The 15,962-nt window shown below is 41.1% G+C and overlaps 1 protein-coding gene across 4 annotated transcripts in view; it reads left to right on the top strand.

Moving 5' to 3' along the window:
- The window catches only part of arhgef10la (Rho guanine nucleotide exchange factor (GEF) 10-like a), a 121,360-nt gene that overhangs the window by 70,938 nt on the left and 34,460 nt on the right, over positions 1-15,962 (top strand). For all 4 annotated transcript variants that reach the window (XM_078249160.1, XM_078249159.1, XM_078249161.1 and 1 more), the window contains one exon: positions 6,703-6,824. In XM_078249160.1, coding sequence (XP_078105286.1) covers positions 6,703-6,824 — 122 coding nt within the window. The remainder of the gene's footprint in view (positions 1-6,702; positions 6,825-15,962) is intronic.

The raw sequence follows: 15,962 nt of genomic DNA, 5'->3' as shown, positions 1-15,962 counted from the left end.
CATGGATTAAAATCCTGCAGCGCACGCAAGGTCCCCCTGCTCAAGCCAGCGCATGTCCAGGCCCGTCTGAAGTTTGCCAATGACCATCTGGATGATCCAGAGGAGGAATGGGAGAAGGTCATGTGGTCTGATGAGACAAAAATAGAGCTTTTTGGTCTAAACTCCACTCGCCGTGTTTGGAGGAAGAAGAAGGATGAGTACAACCCCAAGAACACCATCCCAACCGTGAAGCATGGAGGTGGAAACATTCTTTGGGGATGCTTTTCTGCAAAGGGGACAGGACGACTGCACCGTATTGAGGGGAGGATGGATGGGGCCATGTATCGCGATATCTTGGCCAACAACCTCCTTCCCTCAGTAAGAGCATTGAAGATGGGTCGTGGCTGGGTCTTCCAGCATGACAATGACCCGAAACACACAGCCAGGGCAACTAAGGAGTGGCTCTGTAAGAAGCATCTCAAGGTCCTGGATCAAAATATGTGAATAACTCAAATTGTGATTGTAAAAAGTTAATAAGAAGTATCTGTAATTACCGTCAGCATTTACATCACATATATGATATGGGATCATGAGGACACATACACAGCAGCACTGTGACACGCTGGTGCTCATCGAATCGTTCTTTTAAAAACAAATGGTAGAGTGGGGTGATAGGTTTCATTGAATCCCTTGGGGAAATAGATCAGCACCAACCTGGTCAGGATGACAATTACATGTTAATTGCATTACACCCACACTTTGCCTTCCCATTTAACCAAATGTAATTACAATAAGTGAGTTGTTGATTTAATTTCACGGATGGCGTGCTGTCACTGAGGCTTCCTCGTCATTGCAGGCAGAGGCAGGCCTGCCCTGTGCTCGAGGGAGACCTACAGTTGAATCGGCATTTCAAACGCACCGAACCATGGTCTTGTTTAGTTTAAAATGGGTGCCGCGCTTCGGAAATGTCCCTGAATGTTGGACACCTCAAATAGCTAATGTTCTCATGCATGATTTAGTGAGTGATCAGACATCACAAAACTCATTTTCCCAGACCCATCTTCACACCGGTGTTTATCCTGTTACCTCCATTTAGAGGAAACACAGTGATATCCCACTGCTGTAATTAATAGCCTTCCCTGTGACACATGTGAATATCAGTGACTTTATGGGACTTTCCTGCATGCTGTATTAAAGTCCTATCAGTGTATTGCCCATTAACAATGCCTTGTTAATGCTATGAGGATTTCTCCGAAGCCCTTTGCACCTTGAGCATTCCCATAAAAGTTTGTAGCCCATGGATGGTAGTGTTTCAAAAAGAAAAGAAAAAACTGTAGCTCGTCATACTTTTGCACGATGTAGAAGCTGCTCTGGTGGTCAGGCTTTACATGATGATGATGATGATAATATGGCAGCCAAGCCTGATGGGAGACATTCCCAGTAAACAACATTCGTCACTTTGTGATTGCATGTGGTGTAGTTATGGGGCCTTGAAATAGAGAATTACCCCGCAGTGGTGCATCGCCAAAAGCCCCAGGGTCCATTAATAACCTGGTGTGCCTCCGCATTTTCAGTGCCTCTCCGAGTGGCCCTACGGTTTCTGAAGGGTCTTTTTGAAATAGCCAGAAGCATTTCCTAATTAATGGGCTTTCTCACTGCAGAATGAATTGCTTCCTACCATGCAGTCCCAGCCCTTTCAGACGGGGTTAAGGCTGCAGACTTTGATGGCCCTCACAAGAAGAACAAGAGGCCGTCAAATCATGAGAGATTGCCGGCGAGACGTTGGACACAGAAGCAGAGGAATGAATGTGGGCAAAGGGAGGAAGCTGTTGAGGTTGTGTGGGCGTAAGTGTTTGTGTGTAGAGAAGGAGGAGGGGCTGGTTGGGGGGGGGGGGGGGGTGTGAAAGGATGATAGAGACAAGCAATCAGTCCCACTGCAGGGAACAGAGGGCAGGCAGGGGGCTGTTGCCTGTGGTTACACTAAGTGTGCCGGTCTCACGCTTTTTCCCTTGCGCGCGGATCAATAGATGAGTGGAGTGTAGCTTGGAGGTTCTTGCACACACTCTGACACGCCTTCTTAATCCACTGTGTGATAACCTGTGCCATGCCGATGTATACCGCACAGGAGACAAGCAAGGGGGGAGAATGCAAAATCCACCCTGCTGCACGGGCTCTAGGAGAGACTACGAGGGCTTTGCTTTCATTAGCCGAGGATTCAGATTGCTTGGCTGCTGCAATGGCTGGTTTCTTTGCATCTGTTTAAATTAAATTAGGTATACCTTATGTGTAACTGTTATCTTTTTGTTAAAGTATGTCTACTCAATAAGGAAGCTGGAAAGATTTCCTTTGATAACACAATAAACATTTAACAGAACTCTCACGCAAAAAAGGCATTCACTCTGTATGGTATGTGCTGGAGGGATTTTTTTCTTAGCCCTAAAATGAATTTGTCAAACAGCAGAGATTATCGCCCTATCTCGCTGTACTCAAACATGGGAAATGTTTATGATGAGTAAACATTATCACGGATTTAATTAAAAGATCCCACACTCTCATTGATCCATGGGAAATATCAATTGCACTGGTGTATTTAATTAGCCTATATCTTTGCCCTTTGTGTCACTGGGGTTGATAGAGCGCCATGCTCCGCAAATTAATCTTCATCAGCAAAAGACTTGAAACAAAAGCATGATTGGAATGAAGAAACTGAGAAACTAAATCTCCCTACTTAGTATTCCAACCCTACACCTGCACAAATGATGTTGTTATACATAGTTAATGTACAGTAACTGGGACTGTGTACACAGTAGATAGAACTGACCTTAGCCTTAAGCTTGTGGAATGTCATCATTCATATTGATTGCCTTTGGTTAACATTGTAGATAAAGTGCAGCAAAGTGGAACTCTCTGTAATTTATTTTTCAAAACATAAAAAGTGACACAGTGTTACTGTGGCAGTAAACATTTGTGAGTATGGCAATATAGCACTTTTTGTTTTCACACATTTCAGACTGAGGAAGTAACATCTGACAACAATACTACAGATCACATCACCTCACAGCAATTTGTAATGGGGCTTGTGTGTATTGTGTTGTAGTTGTTATGCCTTGGTGCCGGCGACGGCCGTGGCCGAAAGGCATTATGTTCTCGAGTTGTCCGTCTTCCATTCTTGTGAACGCGATATCTCAGGACCGCCTGGAGGGAATTTCTTTAAAGTTGGCACAGACTTCCTTTTGGACTCGAGGATGAACTGATTCGATTTTGGAGGACAAAGGTCGAGGACACCCTGACCACACAAAATGTTTTTTTGGCCATAACTGAAGAATTCCTTCGCTTATTATGACAACATTTCACACAAATGTATAATAGGATAACATGATAAAGTGATGACATTTTATATCACAACTGTCCTGGGCAGCATTAAGCCCCGGATGCAGCGATGGTGCCCTTGCACAATAGGTAGCGGAGAGAGCGGAAGGGGAGGGACATCTGGGGCGCGAGACTTAATCCTAGCAATGTACATCCATTGAACCAGACTAGCGTTTCGCCTTTAACTGTAAAATTACAACTACATTTCTGACTCCTGGATCTTTTCTGAGTTCAGTTATTTGCAAGTGTGTGCACTACAGTTTATTTGCTGTAGAGACTAGTATGACATGGCTGTAGGCATATAGGAGACATTTTTTTCCTGGTCCACAATAAGCCCACGTGATATGCATTACAACTCATTGATACGGTATATATGTTAAATAACGTGGTGCTCAGACAGCATCCTTCCCTCATGCCTCCGGTTCGCTAAAGAATGTTAGTGTATCACTAGTTTAATGCTAAATAGATTTTTCGTTATAGTTACTACGATAGTGATGGTATGAGTTTGCCTCGGACACTAATGTGAAGCAGTCTTAATAACAAAACCTCCAAATGGAGTCAAATGTTTTTTTCTTTTTTTTTTCTTTTTTTTATCAGGAATCAGTTTTCTTACCAGGTTTTTGTATGAGGTTGCGGAGAGTATATTATCTATATGGGCTTTTGTTCTTTTTTTCCGGTAATCTACTTTGGCATGCTCAGGCATTTAGTTTTTTTCCAGAATGAATTTTGATGTAATTTTCTGTTGCTCTTTTGTCATAAAGCGCAAATCCCATTTCTTTCTGTTATCTGTTTAAGATGTTTGTCTATATGGTGTATACACAGTTGCTCTGCCTGTTTCCTACAGCAGAATAACCATTATACTGAGTCATTTTGTATTTACACAGGTGCCTATGAATAAAATTAGGCCTGTTTACACTGCAGGCAATGAATACTGTTTTTTTTGTTGTTGTATTTGACATATTTATATTCCAAGCCTTTACATGTAAATAATTTACCACCAACATGCAAAATTGGATTAGTAGTAATATAACTTGCAGGTTTTTTTTTAAATTATTATTTCCGACTGCTGGCAGGCTTTGCTGTAGTTTACTTCCTTTGTCAACACACTTGCAATTTGACATTTATTTATAACAATTGTTATATATTGGGAGCCACGGTAACTTACATGTCCTAGGTCCCTACTTGTAATTATCATTAGGAGGCTGACATGTTATTCAGGTAGAGCGTTATATGTAGTGACTGTATGAAAAGGTGAGCCTGCATACTTGCCACAATGTAATAAATATCAAGATATTTTTACAATTTCTTTTTACTTGCAATTGCAGACAAGCCAAACAAGTAAAAAATCTTTTCTGTTTTCTTGTTTTGGCAAATTGCTGTGAAAGTGATTCACTCTAATTGAGGAATGTGGTGGAGCAACAAGTCTTGAGTGTATTTTTCTGTGTTAAGAGGTCCAACTGATGAAATTAATTTGTAAATTGTGTTAGAGAGAGTGTCAGCACATGCATGTTGAGGCGAGTGGCCTGCGTGTCCCTATCTGGTGCCGTTTTCGATTTAGGTCTGTGCTTATCATTTGTTCACCGTTATTCATCATCATTACTACATGGCAAAGACTGAAGGTTAAGGCTAATTTGTGTTCTCTCAAAACAACTTTCTCTCTCCGTCCTTTAGTGCGTGTATTCCAATCTCTCGCGTTTTCTGTTTTTCTATCTCTCTGTATATCTGTCTCTCTAATTTTTACTGACTGACAAAGAAAAGTCCGCACACCCAAACGGAACATTCTTTATGCTAATCTAATAAGTAGCTGAAGAAAGTTGATGATTACTCTAGGTTAAAGGAAACCACTGGACATGCTGCCCCACCTGCAGCAATCTGCCCTCAATTAAAGTCATTTAATAAGTGACCTCACACCTCTCTTTATCCTGGCAGGGGCTCGCTAAGGGATAGCCAGCCCACAGGCCAATCCCCCCAAATTATGAATTATTAAAGAACACTCCACAACTCCAGATGAGTGTAACTATAAATGACTGAATTATTTAAAACCTTATAATTATCTACCATATTCTTCACAAAAGGAAAGTTTTGTCACAATGTTGTAAAAGAGATGATGTAATTGAATGATGAATTGTGCTTAAACTGGGCAATATCTTGTATCTTTGACATAAATCATCATCAGATTAAATGGCTCTGCAAAAAAAATGCATTTTGAAAATGTAAAGCTAAACCAAAATTTGACTTGCTCTCTATCGTCAGTATTGTCAAAGTGCAGATTTTGGACTAAAGTATCATTAAATCTGTATATTACGACTTGTACAACATGATACAGTACGCACGCGCTTAATCACCTTTTTTCATATATCGTGAGTTGTGTAGCCATGCAGACAGTTTCTGTGTTATTTGCAGATGTTTTGAGATATCCACAGTTTAGAATACAATGGAGACGAATACCACTTTTTGTAGTGCTCACAGGATTGGAAATGTGAAAAATCCAACAGCAAACAAGCACACAAACACAGCACAGACGCCATCGGAAGATATATCTTTTGTATAAGATCCAACACACTTACTCAATGCTTTTCATTCCTGTCCTTGATCTTTCTTGTATCTTCCTTCTCTGTGTAAACATGGTTTGCCATTTATTCAGATGTTCTCAAGTGTTGATTGTGGCAAGGATTTCGCTCTTTTACTACTGCAAATGAGTCTGATGCATCTGTGACAAGGCCTTGGAGGCAGACAACAGATATAAAGTCTAGGTAATTCCAAGGTAATGTATGGTAACAAATCAGGAAGCACATTCTTTAGCAAGCTGTTAAATTTCATGCTCAATTTAGTTTCTGTAAATTGAAATTTATGACTACAAAATTACAAAATGGGAGTACTTTGGCAGATTTGCCCCAGCATTGTCGGGAGTGCACCTGTTGTAAGGCTCAGAGCTATGAGCGCAGAGATGTCGCGTACACCAGGCAAATCCATTATTATAACTCGAATACAGCAGTTGCATTTTTCCTGCTGGGACTGACTCTCACTGTTGATTAAGGGCATGTTCACTGTGGAGGCCCTGTGTTGGCAGTACATGCCTCGCCACCTACAACAGGGACTAAACCTCTGGCTGATTATAACATTAACATGCTAACACCATTCATATCAAATACCTGAGGTAGCATAACGTCTGTTCTGATTATTTTTTGCGTGGTTTTGACATAGCTTGAAGGAGAGTTTACAGCTTGGCTAACTGTGAGGGTCATAGGCATGATGACAATAAGTACAGCAAAAAAACAAGATGGTACACAACATCAGGTTAGTAGCACCCATGTGATAAGAAATAAAAAAACTCTCCTTTTTTTTCTCTTTCAGGGGGGGAGAATTCACCAGGCTGGTTGTGTGGAGAGGATGAGGGGAAGACGATGGCCCCGTTTTGGTGTCCACTGCTTGCCTGTCACATGCCTGTCTTTGCTACAAAGTCCCCAGAGAGAAAGGTAAATCCGCTGCCACCAAGACAAAGATCATATTGCATTTCAGGTTTACCATGTCTTCTGAAGTTTTTCAAAAGATGTAAATCAGATTAGTAAGTGGGTCCTGTGTGGCGTTTGCATGTTCTCCCCGTGTTAGTGTGGGCTTTCTTCGGGTTCTCCAGTTTCCTCCCACAGTCCAAAGATATGCAGATGTTAGGTTTTTTTGTAGTTGTTGACTCTAAATTGCCTGTAGAAATGAATGTGAGCCCTCCACCCACCCAAGCGGTTTCAGATACTGGGTGGATGGAACAATGGATAGTCTTTCCATATTTGCATGTCACGTGTTTTTAAAATCAGTGTAATACTGTAATTAAAAAGCATAAAAACTAGTAGTGTCAGTGTAACATCCGTTAACACTCTCATTCCCTGTTAATAACCAATCAGCTAATATAGTCCACATGACAGTAAACACTGGAAGACTCCAGCTGGACCTCGGTGTAAATGGTATGGCAAAACCTCTGATAGTTGACTAACTTATGACATCTCCTGGTACATATTGTCATGTTGCCTTACCCTATCTGGTCACATAATACATATACAAACAATTAAGTATAAAAATAAAGTGTGTGTTGACTTATGACATGAAATTGTGGCTCCCAGTGGTGAAGCATAATACTGTATGAAGTAATTCTGCTTTTTAATACCCTGCTGTTATCAGTATAATTTAATTGGATGCACAACTACTGTGTGTGTGTGTGTGTGTGTATATATATATATATATGATAACGAATGAAGTATTTAAGAATAAACAATGGAATAGATGACATTTTTTAGCAGGATCCTCTTGCAGTTGCTGTCAGTCAGAGAAGTCCCTGCATCTTTCTGAGCTGAGTGTTGATACTCAGGAAGTAAAGTGCTTCCCTTTGGCTCAATCCGTCAAAGCGATTTGACTCTCACTGACGCTAAGTTCTCCTCTTAAGCAGCCGTTAGTCCATAGTGGTGGTGGAATCTTTATGTTGATAAAGATTTTGTTGAAAGAGATCATAGTGCCATTTAACACAGTCGTTTCCCATTGAAGGCAATCAAAGCCCACTTGTCTTGCCGTAACAGCTAAAAAATGCATTGCTTCAGCAATGATCTCACTTAAAACACACCCAGACTGTTGGAATTACAAGGTGACACGAGAGCATCCCTTCAAGAATGCTGGCTGAAAAATTTCAATCGATACAAGCTGTTAAGACCTAGAAGCCTCCAATAGATCAAATAGTCAGCACAGGTGAGAGATAGACTAAAAGGGTTTTAGAAGTCAAGAAATCAATTTGAAGGGCCTGAAAGATGATATTTCCGACCACCTTTTCTATCGCTATAATGTGGTTATGGGTCTTACTGAGCAACATGCTGTGGTGGGGGAGGCAAATTACCATGGCCACCGGGGGAGGATGTTATAAAGTGATCATGCCATTATCTTAATGGCTGTGGGACACCTAAGCATTAATCAATGTTCCGACATTAGATTAAGACCTATACGCCAAACCATAGTCTGCTAGCCAAGCGGCCGAGATAAAAAGGTGAGGTGAAACGGCAGCTGGAAGTGCGGAAAGTGTAGCTATGACACGGTAGGGGAGGGGGAGGTGGGGATTTCCCCAAAGATCTCGCTGACATTCTGGAGTATTTTGCCAAAGTGTGTTACACCTGGCTGGAAGCGGAGCCAAGTCAATTAATGTATTTTGAGCCAGTGGGAGCGTGCAGTCTCTGCTCATATTCTCCACTCCTCGCACAAACAAATGAAGCTGCTGAGCACGCCAGTGAAGGGCATGGCAGCCCCGTCGGCCACGTATATGTGGTTTACCATGACATTGTTTCACGTGGCTTTGTTTTCTAAGAGCAATTAAATTGAGCATGTATGTTCTCACACAAGTCGTTGCTGTGAAGACCTGTGATGGTCGCTCGTGTTATTAAGGCTAAAGTGAGATTCTTGAATGGGACACATTTATGCTTGCATTGCTGTGTGTGCAACTACAGTATACAGTATGTTCATGTGAGTTTCCCTGCCTCTACAGTATGTATGTATGTGCTTGAGTTGCATGTTTATCTGTGTATGTTTGACTGTATGCTGTAGCTGTGCACTGCTGTGCATCACAAGAATGAGTATGTGATGGGAATAGGGGCCTAGGTATCAGAAAGCTGAAGAGGTAAGCTGTAGTATTTCTTTCCCGTTTTTGACTAAAGAGAAGGTAGCATTAAATGGAGTGACTTTAAGTCCTTCATGCAGAGCAGACTGTGATTAGGGGCTTAACTCAGCAGCAGTCCCCCCTCTCCCTCTCTGTGTCTCCATCTTTGCCTCAGCCACTGCCTCTGGGACACACACGCCTCTCTGTGCCAAAGCGCCGCAGCATCTCTTTCTCCAGCTCTTGCAGCTTTTCTTGGCAGTCTGAGTTACAGTGAGTAGAAAGGATGAAGAAAAGGAGGCAAGAAAAAAGAAATCCCAGATTAAAAGAGATGTGGCCGAAGGGGCCGAAGCCATTTCCTACATAAAATAGAGTTCTAAAGCAGCGTAGCATGAACAATACGCACAGGTCACCTAAGGGAGCTCAACCCACTGCTGGCTGCGTCCTGGCTGTGCAGCCCCGGTCCACTCGGTACGAGCTGGACAGGGCTACTGGGCGAAGTCGTTAGGCACCGGAGATAAACCTTATCACAAGTCAGCTGAGTGAGAACAGCGGGGGGCAGACTGACTCCTCTCAATTTATCTCTTTCATTTCTCCCTCTCTTTCTCTCCCTCTCTCTCTCTCACACACACACACACACAGATTCAGACACTATCTTGGTTAATAGACAAACCACATTCTGATGGTCCTTGTTGTTTAAAGAGTCAGTGCACGCTTTGTTTCATTGCCCTCTCTGCCATTTTGAAAGATGAAACGAGCAGGTTTGGCAGATGGCCCAAAGGGGGGTGAGATAGTCTGGTTAGGGGATTAATAGGAGATACTATAGTCGAAAGGGTAACAGCTGAACCATATTTCTCTACAGGATAATCAGCTGTTAAATGGAACACCTATTACTATTTTACCTGCACAAGTAAAATGTCTTGCGTGATGTCATTTTTTCGGCCTTTAACTATTACAGATGAATAGATCAAATATTCAGCTCAGAATTTGACTGAATCTTTGACTCATATCTTACAGAAACAGAAAGTACATACAGACATTTTAAAAATCACATTCAGACAGTGCTGTTATTTGTAGCCTTTGTGCCTAATAGTCCAGTCAATCTAACTCAAAAAAGGGCCCAACCCAGGAGAAATTGCAACAGTCCGGTGCGCCAGCGCGGTAATGTCACTACCGAAACCAGACAATACAACTCACAGTGCTGAGAAATACAGAGAGTTTTTACCTGACCATGATAGGGTAGTAACTAGAACTTAATATATGCTGTTCCCTGTCTCATCAAACCAGAGTTTCAGCTGTTTCTCTCAGTTCTGCCCTGCAGGCAGTGTTAGTGTGAAGCCTGGAGACCAATAAGGGATGCAATTTATGAAACCAAAAAATCAGCAAGCTGTATTACAAGTGGCATTCAATGGTGTCACTGAATGGCTTAAATTACGTGCCTGTCCCTATCTAGGACACGTATTTTCTTGTGCACTGTATTTTTTTTAATATATGCGCATTCAGCAGAGCTTCAATGAAGACGATAGCCTGGTTCCTGTCCTGATCTAAACATTCCCAAAGAGTCGCATGTGCATACTGTATGTGCAGTATTTCATGGTGAGCGTACAGGAATCCCTTGGCTGCATAATGATTCACAAATCTCCTCCAGTAGTAAAGCACCTCTTCCTCTGCGACTCTAAAAGGGTCTTAAAGATCCAAAGCTACAAAGACTTTCGAAATAGTAAAGGGACATGTTTCCAGACTCCGTTTATGAGGCATTAGGCTAGGACAGGGTTGAGGATGGCTGCTATGCTCTTATAATACCTTGGGGGATTTCGTCATGTATGCTTTGAAGTGCGGAATGACAAACTGGAAGAGGGTTTGGGCTGCGTCAGGGTTAGCTTCCTTTCTCTTTTCCTGAGAGGATTAGCTTCTGTGTCTCAGCTCAGAAACCCGCAAAGCCTAGTCACATCTCACGCCTTATACATTCCACTAGTTTTCATATATCAGATCAACATTATTATTAATGTATGTAGTTATGTATGGCTTTTCCTTTTTGGAGTGGGTCAGAATTGGTCTCAGAATCCATTATACGTGTTATAGGTCATTTCTGTCTTTGTCATCTGGTGAAATCACACTGTACCGGGTCACTGGGGTCTGCGTGTGTTTACTGGACCAGCCGGTGCTTTTGGGGGCATGTTGTGCAGGTCCCTCTCACTCGCTGTGTCATCCATCTTTCCTGCTGATGGAGTGATAACGGAGCAGCGCTGTGCATTCAGCTAGCCACATGAAAGTGACTGCATGTACAGAAAATGAGCTTGTTGAGCGGAACTCCTGGCAACGGCAATGAATTCATACGTGCGTAGTATTGTCTGGTGAATGACTGATTCACAGGCATAATGACTTAATGGCTCAGATGAAGTAAGTCAAGATGAAGGTAATGGGCTAAATGCACGTGGCTGCGAGTATGTGTGTGTGTGTGTAGCACATCACAGATGCGATACTGTCTTATGAAAAATGGATTAAAAAGGAGAAGGACAGTGTGAAAAGGTGGCCTTTCCCTGATGCAAAGCATTTCTGATTTATTTCCTCTCCCCCCTCTAGCCTGCTTTTTTATTCTAATTTCTTTAGCTCAAGCCATCCTGTTGACACCTTATGCAATGCTTCTCCCTCCGTTCTTCTTGAAGGTTGTTTGCTACCTTTTAGAGTAGCAGATATCAGCCACCTCTCTGATTTGTCGAGAATAGATGCCACTGCATGGATTAAAAAGCTTGTTCTATCCACAGCTCCGCCAGGGCAGAGCAGCTCTCTTTCTAACTCTGCAGTAATATCCTTCCTACAAACAGAAAAACACAAACAGCAGGATGGGAGACTGTTTGCAGTGAGCCTACCGGTCTCTCTCAGACCTGACCGTCATCCAGATCAGTTCTCTTTTTCCTTGTCTCTTGCTGCTTATAAATCTAGGATAATCTACAGTATGCAGGTGTTTCTGTGATTATCAGGGTCACATGAATAATGATGATGACCAACAATGCTGACTGTGCCATGCTCTGTTTCTCTATTTGGCTGTGTTTTGCTTCATCATCATTTTCACAAACGATGCTCAAATCTTGCCAGAATTCCATCAGTGGATACCCATCAGCTACTTAATTTAGGGGACATGTTTAATGTGTGTTTTCTACTTCCCTTCCATTAAAACCCGCAATGTTCATGAACTAAAGGTGAGTTTCTGCATGACGTTTATACATTATACTAGTATAGAACAAACAATACTCAATGCCTCTTCCTATACAATGGCAAAAAAAGTCCTAGGCACACAAAATAAGATTTCTTGTCTTTTTTTTAAAAAAAATTGACAACCTGCAAACAGCACTAGTACAGAAAAAGTCACTCATCACCTACAAAGTTAATAGTAATACATTTACCTTGTAGGCCTACACATTCTTCATGTCATTGTTATTGATTTTAGTGTTATTTCTTTTTTTCTCTTAATGTTGCTTCACTTGTGAATGCAGCACAACGGCCTCTGTGGTTTCCCCTGTATAAATAAAGGACAAATAAAATAAAACAAGGGCACTACTACGAATAAAGGACAAATACAATAAAACAAGAACATTATTAGTAGAACAAAAACTTGAATGACTGTACTAAACCTTGGATGTTGAAAGGTTTGTTTTACTTAGGCTACTTTAGCTTTTTTTTTTTTGCAATCATAAGGTTCTTTGACAGGAACAGTTGACCATCTTGGGCTGCAAATGAAGCCAGAGGCGCTAAGGACCCACTCAGATTCACAGCTTGAGGCAGAAATTCACAAATATGTTCGGGCAAACTCTGAAAAGTGTTATTACTTGTGCTTTAAGTGGATCCTCCTCTGCACTTTGGCATTTTGCTGTATACTAGTATACCTTTGGGATGCACCCTGCACTGGCAATAGGTCCTCTCCTTGCTCATCCTTTTTCTCCCCTCGAATACTCAACAGCAGGCTTTTTAAATCAGTCCTGGCTTTCTTCGCCTGTTGCTCAGCAGCATCCTGTGATGGCTGAGGCTGCTGTGGTCCTCCTTCCTCCTGGGCAATGTCACTGTCTGATCCAGAATACCTTGTTTGCCTTCTTTTTCCTGCTTGACATAACTGTCCTTGAACCTGGGATGCTGGAAGGTTGCGGTGTTAAGAAGATGTTGTAAATGCCTGTCCTCATACCGCTCCCTGCAATCACCTTGTATCTTATCCTTCATCTCCTTGCCACGATGCTGTCACTCTCCTCATGTTTCATACTAGGGATGCTAATTTAGATTTTTCTTTCTCTCTCACCAATAGCCGACTCTCGTTAACCGATTAATAACTGTTAACCGACGAGCAGGCAATGGATGCGAACAGCTGCAGACTTGTATTGGTTGTGCAGCCACGATGTTGCGTGCATTGTCGTGGACACATACAGCTAGGGCTGGTCGATATGGAGAAAATCAAATATCACGATATTTTTGACCAAATACTTCGATATCGATATTGCAGCGATATTGTAGGCTTGACAGTTGGTGCTTTCACAACATATTTACACAATAGGATTTGTGATGAATAATCAGCAGTAATGTGGATATAATGACTAAGTGGGTAAAGGCAAATAATAGAACAGCTAGTAAGTCTAGTAATTTTAGAAAATGACATCACTTTACTGTAATGCAGCCTGTAAAACCAGGAAAAGACGACACTTATGTCATATTACAATATTATGACATCCAAAATCTAAGAGGATATCTAGTCTCATATCACAATATTGATGTAATAGTAATATATTAACTTTCCCAGAACCGTTTGTGTCCGTGCGACCGACACAAGCCCGCCAGCAGCTGTCCACGGAGCGTATATTTGAGCCCGTCACTCTTCCTCTCCTTATTTTTTTAAATATTTGATTTATATTCAAATATTTAATGCTCTTCTTCTTCTTTCAATACTGTCAAATGTATGATTGATGGAGATCATATCATTTTAAACATTCGATGAAAAAGTATTGATACTTTTGACAAGTGTAGTTTGATTTCCATTGCATAGTTGGCATTTTAAGTTTTGGAGGACACATTGTTTTGCTATTATTTTAATTTATTAAAATAGATGCTCACCAAATATCAAGCTGATGTTTTCAGGACATGAAGCAGGAACCCTAATGTGGCATCTACTACCCAAATGCACAGCTGCGCTCTTTAATATTAAATTCATAGACACTAACACGTTTCCATGTTCTATAAAACTGCTCTGATGGGTTCTTGCAAAGTGCACTCTGCAGAGATGGTATGAAATTCAGTATAACATATCTCCGGATCAATTTTCATTTGATGAACTGTGCTTGTTGAAATGTACTGTTGATACCTGCACCTACATCAAATCGCGGTGTGCATTTCGGTACCATAGTTCTCTCCACAAAAAAACAGACCACTGCTGCTCATCCTCTGAGTTCAAAGGGGAATATGTGCAGAATATGAGAATGCAGGAGGAAGTGTCAATCTAATTTCTCTGTGTGAAGCTGGATCACAGTAGACCTGTCGCTGGAACTCCAGACGCACCAAACCTGTCACTGTCACAAATACAGGGGGCAGTGACAGCACACAAGCTCTGACTGCTTAACACTCCGGATCAAAGAGGACCTCTCGCTGAGGTCAGGGCAGAAGTCAAAACTTTGGCATCTGCGTAGAACTCTGAGAGAGTTGTGACAGTTTCACAGTTACAGTACATCTTGCACTAATGTACCAGGAGTGTACAGAGGTCAGGCGTTCTTTTTAGATCTAGTCTGCCTTGACTAAGCAGCATCAGCAGTCAACTTTATTGAACTCAAATAATAATTGTGGGGCACAGGCCTCCACAAAAAAAATTCTGAATGCCTGCTTTGTGTAGGAAATGTGCTACACACTTCCCTTGCCCACTATTACTGCCATTTCTATTCTGCTGCTGAAATTGAAACAACTGGGCTCATTATTATTCTGCAATAATAACAATGAACCCAAAATGCAATAACAAACATATACAAAATGCACTTTATGATGCAAGGAAAATATCTCCAAGAGGGAAAGCCATTTGGGACAACATCTTTACAGACACAGACTGACAGAGGACCTAGTTATTGCATACAACTTTTGTACACAATACATATATCCAAACAAATGTATATTTCAATAAAGTTTCAGAAATTGACAACAAATGCAGCTTTTGTAATGGTCAACATTCCCTCTATTTATTTCAAGCTTATATAAAAAAAAAACATCTCCTTGAATAACTGTATTTATTTCATTTTCTAGGCCAAAACTACATTTTACAAGATTACATTTGAACACATCATGTTATAATTTAACTTCACCCAATCCCGGACCCCCTGTTGAAGATCTGTGCCAGGTGGCCGCAGGAAATTGTTGTTTACATGATTCTGTATAAATTGATCTAAATAAATAAGAACCATAACAGCCAGATCATTCATTCTTTTTGCAGCAGAAAGCTGAGGCTTCTGTATTTCACATCATTATGTTGTCTCTCAAAACAGCGTGACACTATTCTATTGCAGATGAAACTCTTGCCTTTACAGTCTGCTCATTAAAATGAGCATATCTCAAAAACTAAAACATAGTTCAAAAAAATCATATGGAGTGTTAATAAATATTTAGTTCATGTTTCTACATTAAGAAATCTTCAGATCGATATGTTTTTCGTGTTTATTTAGTATAAGTTGATGAAAACAGGTGTCCGATTTTTGCATTTTGACACAATTTCAATACTTTTATTAGTTATTATGGTTTATTGACTTACATAACCTTTTAGACTAGGTTGTACTGATTTTAGGGACATCTGAAGATGCATCACAATATGTAAAAATTCCAATGTAAGCACTAGCGGATCATTTCTATTGCAGAGTTCAAATTGTGAAGACAAAAAATTCACACAAACATACGTGTTCAGAGCTTATTAGATATGTTCAATTTGTCCAGATACTGATACAGATACCAGATACTGTACCATTTTAATGGTACAGACTTT

This window comes from Sander vitreus, chromosome 4, assembly GCF_031162955.1.
Source record: "Sander vitreus isolate 19-12246 chromosome 4, sanVit1, whole genome shotgun sequence".
Lineage (NCBI taxonomy): Eukaryota > Metazoa > Chordata > Actinopteri > Perciformes > Percidae > Sander > Sander vitreus.
This window is presented reverse-complemented; position numbering and strand designations above follow the sequence as displayed.